This window comes from Hippoglossus hippoglossus, chromosome 11 (assembly GCF_009819705.1).
Source record: "Hippoglossus hippoglossus isolate fHipHip1 chromosome 11, fHipHip1.pri, whole genome shotgun sequence".
NCBI classification, from domain to species: Eukaryota; Metazoa; Chordata; class Actinopteri; order Pleuronectiformes; family Pleuronectidae; genus Hippoglossus; species Hippoglossus hippoglossus.
This window is the reverse complement of record NC_047161.1, coordinates 11,577,169-11,592,662: the sequence shown is the minus strand read 5'-3', so window position 1 is coordinate 11,592,662 and position 15,494 is coordinate 11,577,169. Positions and strand designations below refer to the sequence as shown.

General features: G+C 44.3%; 2 protein-coding genes across 2 annotated transcripts; one reads left to right on the top strand and one right to left on the bottom strand.

Annotated features, from left to right (window-relative positions):
• Positions 1–1,257: 1,257 nt before the first annotated feature.
• sp4 (sp4 transcription factor) lies at positions 1,258–8,344 on the top strand. The gene is made up of 7 exons (XM_034600164.1): positions 1,258–1,941; positions 2,192–2,262; positions 3,202–3,552; positions 3,651–4,812; positions 5,017–5,215; positions 5,675–5,874; positions 5,991–8,344. Exons 1-7 carry the CDS (start codon positions 1,935–1,937, stop codon positions 6,263–6,265), a joined length of 2,265 nt encoding a protein of 754 aa, XP_034456055.1. The 5' UTR covers positions 1,258–1,934; the 3' UTR covers positions 6,266–8,344.
• Positions 8,345–9,609: 1,265 nt separating this feature from the next.
• cdca7b (cell division cycle associated 7b) lies at positions 9,610–15,477 on the bottom strand. Its single transcript, XM_034600640.1, has 10 exons — positions 15,122–15,477; positions 13,049–13,192; positions 12,865–12,965; positions 12,034–12,262; positions 11,837–11,899; positions 11,531–11,704; positions 11,175–11,330; positions 10,915–11,064; positions 10,218–10,354; positions 9,610–10,090 (listed from the first exon to the last, which is right to left on the bottom strand). Exons 1-10 carry the CDS (start codon positions 15,137–15,139, stop codon positions 10,069–10,071), a joined length of 1,194 nt encoding a protein of 397 aa, XP_034456531.1. The 5' UTR covers positions 15,140–15,477; the 3' UTR covers positions 9,610–10,068.
• Positions 15,478–15,494: the final 17 nt, after the last annotated feature.

Sequence of the window (15,494 nt, the reverse complement as noted above, 5' to 3'; positions counted from 1 at the left end):
CATTTCAGGCATCAGATGAAGAAAAGTCAGATTCTAAACCCACTGAGTCTTGATCAGAAATGTTTCAGCGTAAGAAAAACCAGACATGTGGAGCTGAACTTGCTCATTTCACATATTTTTAGGGTAACATAAAGATGTATATAAACACTAATCAACTTTACACACCATGCTGATCTTACTGCTCTGGCGGACAGCCGATAACCCTGTACATTCCCCTGGTGCTTTAGGGGCTGTTATGTTTTCTGTGAAACTTAATACCCAAGCTGACTCAGCTTTCCCTTGAGTCCAAACCCCCAAATATATTCAGTTTACCATAAGAAAAGCAGGAAATATTTACATTTGAGAAGCTAGAAGTAGCAAGTATTGGGGCATTCTTGCTTTAAAAAATGACTGATTTATTGTGTTGCTGATTAATTATCTAACCCATGTTTCAAAACAGCCATCTCTAAATTGCATTTTTTTGGCTTGTTATTGTTAATGTACGAGTCCACAATCCAAATATATTTACTTTTTAAATCGAATCAAAACATAAAGTAAATCAAGTGAAATAAATACAAATATAAATACAGAAATAGCTCTTTTCATCGAATTGAATTTTGTATTATTTCATGCATTTGTTCTTTTATTTCTTTAGTTGTACTTATGTCATATTTTTCCTCCATATGAAATAAAAACAAAAACAATCATTATCCCATCTGATTGAATTAAAAAAAGTGTTTGTGCCAATTAAATACCTTAAAAGATATTTCAGTTGCCAAACCTTTTGGGTATTGATTGTTTATCGATCAACTAAAATTATTCTTTACTTTTAACCAACATATAATTGTTTCCCGCTTATATTATTGTCAGTTCCCGTTAATTTCTGTTTAAGATGTAGGCTTCAAAGTTAGAGCTGTGGGGAGAAGTGGAGCTGATGAATGAACACAATGAGGAAATAGATCGACTATCTCAGTAAACATGTGACATATAGTTACAAAACGATTTTCTATATGAGAATTAAAGTCACATGACACTTGTGTTCCACTGCTCTTCTTCTTCTTCATCCTGTGACACTGCACAGTGGAAACTAACGGACACGCGCATCGGCGCGCGCACAAACACTCATACACACGCGCGCCTCCCTTTCCCGATCGCCCAACCCCCCATAACACGCCAGGCCCCGCCCCCTCGCTCTCACACCAACATGACGACCAACCACGGCCGCCGCCGCACACGCCGGGGCATCATGGGACTTGTAGTGCGCGCTGCCCAATCCGGATCGGGAAGGCGAGGCCTCGTCAAAATACAACTCCCATCTCGACCCTCGCACGCCGAGCCCCGTCGTCCAATCTGAATATGTGGGAGGAGCGCGTCCGCCCACAAAAGCCACAGCCATCTCCCCCGTATCTCCCCCTTTTAAAATAATCAACCGTGCACGGAGAAAAAAAAGGGAATACGCGAAAAATACAAACGGCGGTGACGGTTTGTGTTCGGTGCGCAACGGACGGAGACGAGGCGTCCGCGCGGCGACAGGAGCGGCGACAGGAGCGGCGGCGGCGGGCAGGAGCAGCGGAGAGGGTGTTGTCCTGATGCTTAAATGGAAGTGGGTGGGCCTCCACGGTCACACACCGACAACTTCTCTGTGGAGACCGTCCTGACAAGCGCCAATTCGCTCGTTTATGGTGCGTCCATCCGGTGAGAGAGGCGCACGACGGGGCTGCGAGAGGTGACGCCGCGCCGGGGACCGTCGCCGTGTTCCCCGTCATTACCGTTATCCGGGGCTGCTTGGTTGTGCCCCGCGCTTGGCACCGCCCTTCCTGGCCGGTGGGTGGTTTCGTCAAACGGGCAGATCCGCCACGGCCCAGCGCCGAACACATAGGCCGTCCTCCGCCTCTGTGCCCGGCCGGCCTTCTACCGTGAACTACACCCTCTCCCCCTCGGTATATTAATGCGTTATGAGTGGTAGGTACCCTCCCCCTCTCCTCCCCTCTCTCCCTCTCTCTGCATCTGACACATGAGGCTCCTGAGCCCCTCTGATGTTGATGATGAGGTTACTGCTCTCTCCTCCGCCTTCACTGATCACCTCTGTTGTGCTGTATCTGCATTTTTGATCAGGTTTTTACACGGGGCATCGCTTGTCCTAGGACTTTGTACCATGCAGAAACACTGCTGGGATGATGCTGTTGTAACACTGTCCTCTGTTTCCCTGCAGACTCCAAGAAGGAATCATCTGGAACTGAAGGAGGGAAAGCATCTAAAAGGGGGAAAAGTTCTGGATCCCAGGTACCAAATGAGAATGGAATAAGAGTTTATTATAGGTCATTACTTTTTGCCTTGCCTCCAGGACAAAAATGTGCTCCCTCCCCTTCCCAGCCAGCCAGACACCTCTGGGGGCGTTTCTCTGGTGAATTCAACTTCCTGCTTCTGTGCAGCCCTGCTGAGAGCCAGCCCAGAGCCTCATGAATAGGCTTACATGGCTGTCACACTCCAGCCACTGCACTTTTGAATTGTCTGTTTGAATTAGGGTCAAAATGCATTAAAACCAAGTGTGGATTTAATTTAAAGACCTGCAGTGTCGGTATGTGGCTCTATGATTGTTTTATTCCCTTTTTAGCTTCTCTTCAGGAGGTTGTAAATTTCTTGGGAGATCATTTTCCGCCAGGCAGTCACTCTTAAAGTGCATCTTTTGTTGTATGACAAGCATTGGTGCCATGCTACTTGCCACTCCAGTGTAGTTGATTCAGAAATTAGGCTGTTTCCGTGCACTGTTGAGAGATGTATAGCATTAAAAATTTGCCTGCGACCTAGTTCCTTTGAAAGGGAGGAGAGAGAGCGAAGGCGGCATTTTCTTCCAGTGTTCTGAGAAAAGAGAAATGTGGTTCTCACACGCCCACCCACTCGCTTCCTGTAATACCGCCCACTTCCACTGACAGCTCTCTCTCGCTTTCTCTCAGCTTTTGTGGTTTATTTTTTGTGCACCATGTTTTCCCCACCCCTCGCTCTTTTACTCTTCCTCTTCATCTATTCAAATTGTTCACTGTGGGAGTGTGCATTAAGTTACCTGCCCATCCCTTCCCTTTGGCTTCTTTAACTTGCATGTTGTACTTTCATATTTGTGCACATGAGCTCTGTTTGTCTCCAACCCTGACTTACCACTTTTCCTTGTCACTCCCGTTTCTTTCCCTCTGTCCTTCCGCTGTCTTTTCTCCCCGTCTCCTCCAGGATTCCTCTCAGCCCTCTCCGTTGGCTCTGCTAGCAGCCACCTGCAGTAAGATCGGAGGGCAGGGGGGGGTGGAGGTGGCCCAGGCCCAGGCAGGGGTGCAGCAGTTCCAGGTCCAGACCGGTCAGATCCAGCTGCAGGCCGGTCAGCTCCAGGGCCAGATAGTGTTGGACACAGCAGGGGGTCAGGCCCTGGTCCCCCAACAGCTGGAACTGGTCCCAGCTCAGTTCACGGGGAACGGCTGGCAGATCATTACAGCGGCTCCTACTATGGCCAAGGAGAACACCAATCAGCCTGTTGCAGTGACGGTGGCCACCACCTTGGCTAATGACAGCTCTCCAGGTGGACGTAAGGTAAAAGAGGTGTAGACGTTGTAGTTTTGAGTGAATGTTTATTGTTTTCTGTCAGTTTGTCCTCCTAACTGTATCACTGTATCTATCCTGTTGGGCAGGTGAAGGCTGTGGCTGGGACCAACAGTGTTGCAGCCAATCAGCAGCAGCAGCAGCAGCAGTTCCAGATCATCCAGGTTCAGAACCTGCCCAATGCCGGGGGCGGGGTCCAGTATCAGGTCATCCCTCACCTGCAGACTGCAGATGGACAGCAGATCCATATCAGCTCGGCTCAGACGGCCTCCCTCGGGGCTCTAACGGAGCAAGTCCAGCTCTACCAGACCCAGAGTCCAGGCCAGACCATCCTCCAGTCAGCCAACCAGCAGGCCATTTTGACAACTACAGCCAATCAGACGGTCCCACTGCAGATCCGTCCTGCACAGTCTTTCCCACTGCAACTGCAGACTCTGCACGGCTCCCAGACTCCTGTTATGACCACGGTACCCATAAACCTCGGTGGCATGACCCTGGCTCTGCCTGTGATCAATAATGTTGGAGGGGGCGGGGCTGTGCAGCTTATCCAATCAGCAGATGGCACATTCTCTGTTGCCAATGGCAACCAGCTGGTGACAACAGCAATGTCCGGGATGGCTCCTGCTACAGCATCAATTGGCTCGACAACAGCAGTAGCTGAAGGGGAAAGTGTGTCTGAAGCAGCACAAGTGGTTTCTGCTGGATCAGAGGGTGACACACAAGTACAGTGCAGTGAGGCAGACTCTCAAAGCCAGAATCAGGCCAACGGACTGCTGACCCAGACAGATGCTACAGGAACCATACAGCAGGTGATCGTGGGTCAGGTGGGGCACCAGTTGGTGCAGCAGATCCAGCTGCAGCCCCACAGTCAGGGCCAGCAGCAACCTCAGCACATTCAGACCCTCCAGCTAGCCCCCGGACAAACCCTTCAGCCCATCCAGGCTTTCCAGAACCAAGCCCAGGTCCTCATCCGTACCCCGACACTGTCCCCCTCTGGGCAGATCACCTGGCAGACTGTCTCCCTGCAGGGTGGTTTGGGGACGGCAGTGCCACAGCAGCTGACACTGGCCCCGGTGGCTGGTGGGACGACGGTGGGGAGCGGAGGGCTGGTGTCCCTTAGTGGAGCCCCGCTGACGCTGAGCGCAGCACAAATCAACCCCGGGTCTGGGGTGCAGACGGTCAGCATTGCAGGGCTGGGCACCGCTGGAGTCCAGTTGCAGGGTGTTCCCCTCACCATCACCGGTCTACAGGGTGAGGACACTGAAAGTGACTGTGTTGTGGCATCCTGAATGAGTTTCCCAATCCAACGTTCCATCTTTCCAGTTTTTTTATACTCTATATATATTTACCATTCAAAGTTGAACTATAACAGAATGTCCGGCTGGTAGCCACTGTACTCCCACAGATAATACAACATTCGTCAAATTATTTGCCATTTTACCAATCACCTTTCAGGTCAACCACAGGGTCAGGATGGGATCAAACTTCAGTCATCTCCTGTGACAGTCGCCGTCAGCAATGTGGCACCCGGCTCATCGTTGAGTCCAGACCAGCTGGGCTCTGTACAAAGTTCTTCAGACCAGGAGGGACCCCCCAGCAAGAGGCTCAGACGTGTCGCCTGCTCTTGTCCTAACTGCAGGGACGGAGAGGGAAGGTATGGACAAATTAGAAACACACTATGCAACGGTGCAGTAGTAAAACTCTGGTTGAATATATAATGATTCAGGAGACAACAAATAAATATTGGGACATTAAATCAGTGATAAGAGGGATGGATTGAGCACAGCTTGTTTCTTAATGAGACAGATCTAACCTGTCACCACCTAAAGCTTTACATTGTAATGAGGAGAGAGCACCTAAAAGATATGAGAATATTCAAACCTTTCAAAGGTATTCAGCTTTGCAGTAACATTTTAAATGTATTATATTTTAGCATTAGGTGCAAAAATTACTTCATCTTAATAAAAAAAAAAAAATGTGATTCAAGTTGTGTTTTTAGGATGTTTTATTCAAATCTATTATCATATCTAAACTAGAAGTGTTAAATAAGTTAAGGAATATGTTCAACAATACACATACAGTCCAGCTAACTCGTGGCCTGTGTGTGTTACAGGAACAGCGGGGACCCCACAAAGAAGAAGCAGCACATCTGCCACATGGAGGGCTGTGGGAAGGTGTACGGAAAGACGTCGCACCTGAGGGCCCACCTGCGCTGGCACACTGGCGAGAGGCCGTTTGTCTGTAACTGGATCTTTTGTGGCAAGAGGTTCACCAGGAGCGATGAGCTGCAGAGACACCGGAGAACACACACAGGTACAGGGTGGTAGTCTGGTGACGTGGGTCACCCTGATCCCAAAATCCATTCAAAGCCAAAAAATTTGCAGATGTCCGTGATTTTCTTTTTCGCTAATCGTTTTTTTCCCGTCTAGGAGAGAAACGTTTCGAGTGTCCCGAATGCTCCAAGCGCTTCATGCGCAGTGACCACCTTTCCAAGCACATCAAGACCCACCAGAACAAGAAGGGCGGAGCCGCGGTGGCAATCATCACCACCGACGACATGGAAGAAGACGCCCCCGAAGGCCTCGCCACCTCCCCTCAGATTGTCGCTGTGGCGACCCTCTCACGTGACTCTAACCCCGCTACACCCACCACTTCTAATCACCAGGAGGAAGAGGAGGAGGAGGAAGAGGAGGAGTTTGAATAGGCGACTGACTGCTGTTTCCTTTGCTGAAGGCTGACTTCCTGTTCTTCTGAGTCTTTGCAGGGACTGTGAGGGTGGATACCTTTTCTTTTTTTTTGTTTTACATAACTTTAAAAAACCTTCTCTCATGAAAAAGGGACTCAAAAGAGAGATGGAATCACATGATGAACAGAAACCGAGAAATATTAACTTCTACAATCCAAAAAAATAACTAACACACATAATAACAAAAAAAGTTTGCCTAAACATATGACAGATTAGTTTGGCTTTAAAAATGAATCTATTATAATTCCATGCTCGGTGGGTAAAGGAATGTAGATTAGTACAAGACGGAAGGGAATGCTAATTCTTAATTCTTCCGACACCGAGACATTTTCCGAATCACAGCAGAATCTAACTCTATGCACAAAGTTGTGTTCCTGTTTCATACCTGTCAGACAGTGCTGAGGGTCAATCATAGTACAGGACTGTGGCAGAGCAGTGACAGGCCAGGACAGTCTGGGGTTGGAGTGTGTGTGCGTGCGTGTTTGTGTGTATACATACGAATGAGTGTGTGTTTGTGTTCCCATGCTGTCCCGGAGAGGATCTACCTAATTTGAGTTTTATTCATGGTTCAGGTTCAGTCCTCAGATCAGATTCAGGTGTTGATTCTTACGAGACCAGTCATCGGATAAACTGTTAGTGAAGAAGAGAGGGGATAGTTCTAAAATAAAAAATAAGAGTAGAAAAAAAAGCACATATAAAAGATTTATAAATAATGCATTCCTAATGAGGTGCAGTGGCCATTAGAAAAAAAGAGGTTTCTATAGAGAATAACAATCTAGCTTTCTACAACTTTGTTTGTGTAGTGAAAGCAATACTTTAATGACAATCCTAGTGAAACCATGTTTACATTGTCAGGGGAAGTTTTCATGCCAGTTCGTCGCAAGGTTCGGGGAAACATCTGCAAGCAGAGCTGTTGTCCGAACAAAGCCGGGTCACCTTGCAGGTACCACAGGGTGGCGTCACAGCATCACAGCTGCGGTTCACCATCAGGTGGTACCTGGTAGGTGAGACAGCGGTTTTGTCAGATGGCTGCGCTGTCATGGACGTTGCTTTCTCCTCTCTGTGCTCTGGTCACAACCCCCTTCCCACCTCTAACCCTGTCAACATGACCGATGTACCACAATTGCCTTAACACAAGCTGTTGTACGGAGGGAGCTTCAGAGTGAGGTGGACAGAGAGAGAGATGGGAGCTCTCCGGCATTATTTGGGGGGGGGGTGACGCCGAGAGCGGACCACAGCACAGGGAGGGGAGACGGCGATAAGAGCTGCGGGTGGGCGTGGGTCGGGCTATTTAGCTGTGTGGATATTTGAGATGTTTTCTGGTGGTGTTGCTCTGTGTTAGTTCAGTGCTTTTTTAATTAAAAGAAACGTTTATTTTATGGAATTTATCGTTTGTTTTAAAAAGCCCCCTCCCCCGTATGTTAACACACAGGACCCCACTGTGTTCGGCTAATTTATTATTTATCCTTGATTTGTAATATTTGCCTTTTGCTGGACTCGTATTTGTGTGCGTTAATTCTGAGGTTGTGTACAGCATGTTTCAGTTTTTTGCAGTAGTGCCGCTTCTCTCTCTTCTTTACTCTTTGTGCTTCTGTTTTTTTTTTTTTCTACGTCCGACCATTGCTGTTAATTTCTTCTTCTCTTTGGGCCATAACATGTTTTTGGAGAAAAATAAATAACAAAAGAAGAAGAAAGCAAAAAAAGTTACTATTGTTTAACGTTGAAAAAGGTTGATACCAAACAAATTTAGATGTTTTTGGTAATATTTTGTGTGACAACCGACTTTTCTTTCTTTGATATTTTGTAGTGACATCTCATTTGTAAATCTTTTTCTAAAGATGTTTGTTCGTCTCCATGACATTTGATAATGAGTTTTTTGCCAGGTTAGCCTCAAAGGCTCCAGTTTATTGATATTTTTAAAACTGGTTTGTACAAACGTGTTATGTCAATAAAAAAATAAGAAAAAACCCAACTTGAAGCAGAAAAAAATGCTTTGCCTGCATAACACTTGACAATAAAGTGATTAAAACTGTTAAATTGAAGTATCTGTTTTTCCTTTGGAAGCAACTGCTGCTCCATTGATGGAAGTTGATGCTGGAAGAATCGAACCTGTGACCATTCAGTTCCAGGACCTATCTATTACTGATTGTTGTTTCAATTTGTATGGAGGAACACTGAGCGAATACACAGTCTACCTCAGAAAACATGAACCACTGAACATTAAGTGTACCCGAGGTACAGCCAAACTGACCTGAGAGAGTTCACCGGCAGGTCACTGACTGTCGGGCTACAAAAAGCATCACATTGTAAGCAGCTCACGTACGCCTGACATCTCTCACCCCTTTGAAGCACTTCAAAAACACAGACATCTACAACCTCTCTCTGCACCCTCAGGTGTTTGTGGAGGTAAGAAGGGAATGGAATGAACTCTCTAAATATCAGAACATGGATTTTTGAAGTTTTCACTCGAGTGTTTTAATCTCATTGGATGTGAAATGACACCAGATTTATGAATACAGATATTTTAATTTATAATGTATAAAAGATTATAAGATGTCTGTAGATTTTTGGATCACAACAGTGTTCACACACACTCACATTAGTAATGAGTGTGCAACGTAAGACCATAGACTTGATGGGCCACTTCCTTTTTGACAGTGTCTAATCACTGATGAAAAGGTGTAATATACGTTTCTATTCCTCACACACATTACCCGGAACTGATGCCTCGTAAAGTATCAATGACCTCAGGGTGACCTCTGACGGTGCTGCGACCCTTAGGTACCTGGTCATCAGCCGACTGGTTCCCAGCCTCAGGCGCCATTTGACTCAGATCTGACCTAACAAGCTGGGAAAGCTGACCAGATACATAACAGCCAGAGACACACACAAAATAAGCCGCCCCATCGTATGCATGCTCCCCTGCTGCAGCCCAATCAAGAAACTATGGTGCAGCAATCAAAAGGTGTCAGGATTGATTTTTCCTGCTTTAAAGACGTGTGAGATAGAGAGCGACTTAACATCGTGCTTCAACTTCTTAGCTTGTGACTTGTGGGCAATAGCTTAAAAATAAATGTCAAAGCAAATATTTTTTATGGCCATTTACAAGGTGCTCAGTCTTCTTATGAACGTTGCCGGCTGTCAACAAGAATTCGGACAGAATAACTCTAATACCTCTTGGGCTTGAGTCGGACACAACTCGCTCAGGTTCTCGTTGGGTCAGATGGAGAAATGAGGCCCAAGTCACGCTTTAGTGTGAGAGCTGAAACAAGTATTTACCAGATAAAAGCCTACATGGATAGAGTTACATAAACATGGCAAATCGGTTAGATAATGCCATTCTTTATTCAAATGTACAGTGGAATGACAAGGAAACTGTACGACTTTTTGAAAAATAGCAGGTACAAAAGGCTATGTTTAAGATCAGAACAGAAATGAACCTCTCAACTAAAAATCAAGGGTCAAAACATTCCAAAGAACATGTACAACTCAAAACTAACAACTGGCTTCAGAACAATAAAATCTCTCCTGCATCTAATGCAGCCTTAACTCAGGTTATATAAAACATTTATAAAACATATTAACAGTGTATGTGCCTTAGAAAGTGACATGAGAAAAACAAATGTCTTTTAGCTGTCGTTTCTCTAGTAAGATGATCTAAACCTACAGATGTGCGTTGTAATAGGTTCTACAGTACTGTGCAGCACCACAGCCTCCTCCAGGTCACAGCTGGTTCTCCTCGCTGCTCATCACTCTGGACTTCACTGCAGCTCTTTCTGAATACTGAGATGGAGAAAAAAAACAAGACAAGATTGGTATCTGCTGTCAGAAAACTTAATTTTACCAACTTTAGTTTGAGGGGCTTCCAGCCTGGAACATTAAGCCGTACAGTGAGAATGAGGAGACCCACCTCTCCAGATACTCGTGGACATTGCCGTGGCCGTTGTAGCGAGCCAATCCCACCAGGATGCCGGTAGCGCAGCGGCCTTCCTTCTTACGACACAGGCTGCAGTTGCACATCCCTCGGCAGAGGGGACACGACCACGTCTGGAAATAAATGCTCCAAATTTAATGCAGGTGAATAAGCACGTTCTGACTCTACACAAGCGAGTCCATGTTGTCCATGCTGTATTTGAGACATCCATGGTAAAAATGTAGGTCAAGACACATTGACATTGTTTTAGTGGGCAAAATTAAGCTCGTCAGCGTGGCTCCTGACCACTTATTATGTATGATAACTTTTTGTAAAAGAGATAAAATTCAAAACAAGAAAGAATTGAACAATGGAAGTTTATTACTAACAAGCAAATAAAACAGTTTATTAATCTGTAACTAATAATGCTTTGGAAAATCAAAGTTTCAGTCCCAGAAGATCAGAAAGTATACAAAAGCATGCACATCCAAACTTGACAAACACTAGGTGCTGGACATAAGTGGTGAAATCAGTAGACAAAAATGTCCCCCACACAAACTTGTCCCAGGTATCATCAACTGAAGTGCGGACACTCTCGTCTTCTGATTAGAGTCTCAGAAGACTTCAAGTTCACCAAACCCACAGTGTGAGACATGGAAAATTAAATATTTAATATGCAAGTTTTAGCACTGACCGGGTCGAGCAGCACAGTGCTTACGTCCTCTCCGTAGCGGTTCTTCAAGCACGGCCCACAGAACTGACCTTTGGCCCCCACACAGAAACCACTGCGACACACTGTCTTGGTGTCCAGAGTCTTCTGTCTGCACTGGTGACATGAGCTGCCCTGAAGAAAAAAACACACACACATACAGTGAATGAATACACTAACCCTGACGCCTGAAATTACAACCCTGACTAACAGCAGTGAAGTGGCACAGTCCTGATGTGACTCACATGGTCTTTGTCCCAGATCTTGTCCTTGCTGCGGTATGCTATGTTGTCCAGGTCTTCCTCTGTGATGTCGTCCACTGACCTCACCACAAACTGACTCTTCCTTGAACCACCGCTCCTCTTTTTTTTCCGACCCTCTCCAGCATGTTCCTCGTCCACCTGTCGAGTCACAATACAGAGATACAACTGAGAGAACACAAACATGTAGCCAGTAAGGTTTCAATACAAAGTGTTGTGTAAAATCTAAATTGCACTTTCTTCTGGGTATAATTTGTTTTTTGAAACAGCGGACTCTTAAGTGCACAAATGTACGTACTTCACTGAAGATTCTTCTAAACAGGTTGTGTTGCATGACGTACCTCCACCAGTCTCCTGATGTCTACAGTCCTGGGGCTCCTGTGGGTGACCGGCACGCTCTTTTCCTCCACCCCAAAGTTCTCAGGCGGACGAGCCTTACGGGAAGGGTTCCTCCTTTCTGACCCCATCTCTGGTTCGAACTTGCGTTTCCGTGGTGTCGCTTGCCTCTTCTTCTTCTGCAGAAATAAAAGACAAGTGTTTGCAATTCAGAGCAGGACAAAAAACTGTAGCAACCCCATTACTGACTTAAAGTATAAAAAAAACTCAATGCAAGTTTGAGGGAAATTGGTGCTAGTGTGTATACTCACTTGAAGGGTGGTGGGCAGAGTCAGGTCAGCCATGGTGGTCAAATCAGCAAACAGTTTAGACAGCTGAAAGACGACAACAAAGAAAAACTGAGTCAAGGACATCTGACAAACGAGGGACTGGGATATTTTAAATATCCGGATCACAAAGTTTGTCTGAATATGGAGAATTCATACAAAATATTGTGATGGTTAATCACCATGGCCTTGTTCTCCTGAATGTTCTTCTCTCGTTTTCTAAGACTCTGAGACAGGACCTCCTCTTTTTCCTCCTCCTCCTCTTCGTCCTCCTCTTCGTCCTCCAGCTGTTCCTCCTCTGCATCTTTGTGTTGCTTCTGCTTCATCCTCTGCCTTCCTCTGGTTCTCGGCGGAGAAGGACTGTCTTTGTTCGCCTCCTGTTTGGGAGCCGACAGTCTTTTCACGGGAAACCTGAAAACGAGATGAAAGAAGGATCCTTTTTCAGTCTCGGGAGAATCAACACAATTTTCATGAAACAGGTACAGGCTCAACAGTCCCCTTATGGAACCACATTTAAATTAAGTAGATGTGGATTTTTATTTGGATCTGCGACTACTTGCACAAACTCATACATATCAGTCCCCTAAACATGTCTTATTCTCTTCATCAAGATCCATGAATTATTCTCTGAGATATCAATGAAAATGTGGAAATAAAGAATCTTGGATCTGCACCAAAGTTTAATAGGTTCTTCCTTAGATCATATCCTCTCTCTACCACACAATTTTATAGAAATCTGTTGAGTAGTTTTTTCATGATCCTGCAAAGTACCTAACAAACAAACACAGATGAAAACAACCTCCATGGTGGAGGTAATACATTCCCTTGTGAAATTGGACCACAGGATTAATACTGAATAAACACAAGTTATACCCATTTAACATTGCTTTGCCAAATCACAAACACTATTTCATCGATATTTCACAAGTTATTCATTCAGAAATTGAAATTGTGTATAATTGTGAGGGCACTTGCTATATACTGTTGTTTATCGTGCAGACCAGTGAACACACCTCAGGGCTACTAAAAGACTCCTTCTTTTTGGTGGGGGAGCATCGTCGCCATCAGAGTAAAAGCCTGTGTCCACATCGCTGTCCTCTTCTGAATACACCATCTGAGAGAAAACCAAAGAGATGCCTTGGCTGCAATATCAAACATTATCATCAAATAATGGAACGATCTTTAACCATTTCATACCTTGGTCTTCAGCCGTTTGTAACGACGTCCTTCATCCTCTTCTTCCTCGTCTTCGAGGAAACCCTCAAATTCGTCTTCGCTGTCTGACTGACTGAACAGACGAGCAAGCTCAGCAGTGATGAACTTGGATTTGAAACATGGGGCCTGAGGGCAGATAAGTATATTCAGCAAATTATTCAACATATAACCACAAAAACATGGACAAAATGGAAACTTAAGGGCATCACAACGAAGGGATTATGATGTAAAGAAAATACATCAGTATAGCTGAATGAAAATAAACAATTTATCTTCATTGCAGATAAACCATGAAGGATGAACACTAAGTTTTCTAACTTCACGCAGTACCATAGAAAATAAGATGTAAAACAATAATAAAAAAAGATCAAAACTTAATTTCCTTAAATAAAATATATAATAAGTTAATACAAAAGTAGGCAATGAATTACATTTCTCTAAAAGGTTCATATTAGACATAACGGTGCGTTTATGATTGTTTATGCATTGAATAGACTCAGAATGTATTTTGAAAACAATTGTAAAAGATTCAGAAGATGGAAAAGACCTTGAGAACTTTGCTAATATTAAGCATCATACTAAACTAAATCTTAGGTGTTATCATCACAACACAGAACTAAAAGTCTGAATTCCACTGATTAACATTTGGGTACAACTGGCAAGACATTATGAAGACAGTGTTTCCTTAGGTATGTGTGTATACACTTGACTTTACAACAGAGAGACCAACAGCTGCACATTCTGGACCAATCTTTTAATCAAACCATGTGAAGACACCAGTCTGGTGGACACAATTTCACACTTTACACCAGAGGGAGCAAGAGTCCATCAGTGGTGGGAAGAATAAAATGATTGTGCTACTTGTCGGCATCACCTGGATGGAAAAGCCCTGATGCGAGATGGAGCAGGTTTTATGAACAGATCTTCAGTTCAAAGCACAGTATTAGAGTTTAAGTGTTTGCATGCAAGACTGATCTTCTTATCGGCTCCAGAAAGCTTCAGAGGGTAATGTCTAACTTGATAAAATTAACTTATTAACTTATCTTTAAGATTGTCTACCAGGTTATGTTTCTATCCACTTGCTGAGGTCCCTTCGTACTGGCTTGTTGAACGTGCCACACAAAAAACTACGATGAAGCAGCTTCCTGTAATCATGCACCAAAGATTGGCACAAACCCCCACTAGTAGAAATGCCCAAAACTTATTTTTCTGACAACTTATTCAACCATGTGATATCTTTTATTGTCATTTTAACATTGCTTTAACCCATTTTCCCCAAATACTATTTTACCATCTTTTCCTGTATAATAGTGTCTTTAACTTTGCTAACTTACAAGGTCATACCATGGATGTATTTTATTATTTTTACTCTTTCAACTTATTTCTAAACCTTTATAGAGACATACCCTTTTTAATTCCTTTACCTCTTTTATTCTTCTGTTTTTAATCTTTTCATTTGCTTGATATTTGTTTTTAACTGTTCTGATTTTAAATCCTCATTTAATTTAGTCTCTGTGCTATTGTTAATGTCCCTTGAATCTACCTGTGTATGTGCTTTATAAATGAAACTGCCATGTCTATTTAAAGTGTATTATTTATATCATTATTATAATTATTATTAATAAATCTCGTGCACCATCCCCTTCAGCCAAAAGGGGGTGTTGACCTCTGACCTACCAATGAAAGGACGATGCAGATTGGACCCTCCAATCACATCTAAACAAAACAATGACCCTGCAGCCATTTGTGTTTAGGACATCATCATCATTTCACTGCACGACATGTAAACGGCGAACACTGGTGTGCAGCTGGCCACGTGTCAGTTAGCTGCTTCAAAACAATGGCGTGAGACCAGTTCTGTGACTAATATAAAGTACACACGGTGAATACAGGAAGTCTGGGTTAGCATGGTGAGCTAGCTACAGCCAAAATAAACCACTTTATCCGGTGTGTCCTAACAATGGAGGATATCCCGACAACAACGTGAGCACTTTTCTTCTCCACTGACACAGCAGGAGACCGAGCTACGTTTAAACGCGTGATTCTGTCGCTTACCTTTGACGTGAGGGTCATTTTTGATTTATCTCCGTGTTACGACAGGTTTCAGAGCAACAGACAGTTTTCAGTCTTTTAACGTTTTAACCTAAAATCCAGTGAATGGAGGAGGATTTAAAAACTAACCGCGGGGGGAGGTAAGGTTCACCCACCGCCGGGGGTTTTATCTTTTTGAAGGCTTATATCTAAACATGCAGTGGTGTCACACGACTGTAAGACTTAGAGTTTGTTACCAGTCAAGTTAGTTTAAAATGCCAGATTCTATTCAATTCATATTTTGAGGATTTGTTTTCGTGTTTAAGAATAGTCTCTCTTCTGATTCCCCCTGCTCTCTCAAAGGTACAGTCCAGGGGTTCGCGCGAAAACGGCATAT

What these genes read in the sequence shown, in the direction of transcription:
- cdca7b (XM_034600640.1), bottom strand. An exon ending in ACAAACGGCTGAAGACCAAG is followed by an intron (nt 12,966 to 13,048) that starts GTATGAAATGGT and finishes GTTTTCTCTCAG; the next exon opens with ATGGTGTATTCAGAAGAGGA. An exon ending in ACATCAGGAGACTGGTGGAG is followed by an intron (nt 11,331 to 11,530) that starts GTACGTCATGCA and finishes GTGACTCGACAG; the next exon opens with GTGGACGAGGAACATGCTGG.
- sp4 (XM_034600164.1), top strand. An exon ending in CACCATCACCGGTCTACAGG is followed by an intron (nt 4,813 to 5,016) that starts GTGAGGACACTG and finishes ATCACCTTTCAG; the next exon opens with GTCAACCACAGGGTCAGGAT. An exon ending in ACACCGGAGAACACACACAG is followed by an intron (nt 5,875 to 5,990) that starts GTACAGGGTGGT and finishes TTTCCCGTCTAG; the next exon opens with GAGAGAAACGTTTCGAGTGT.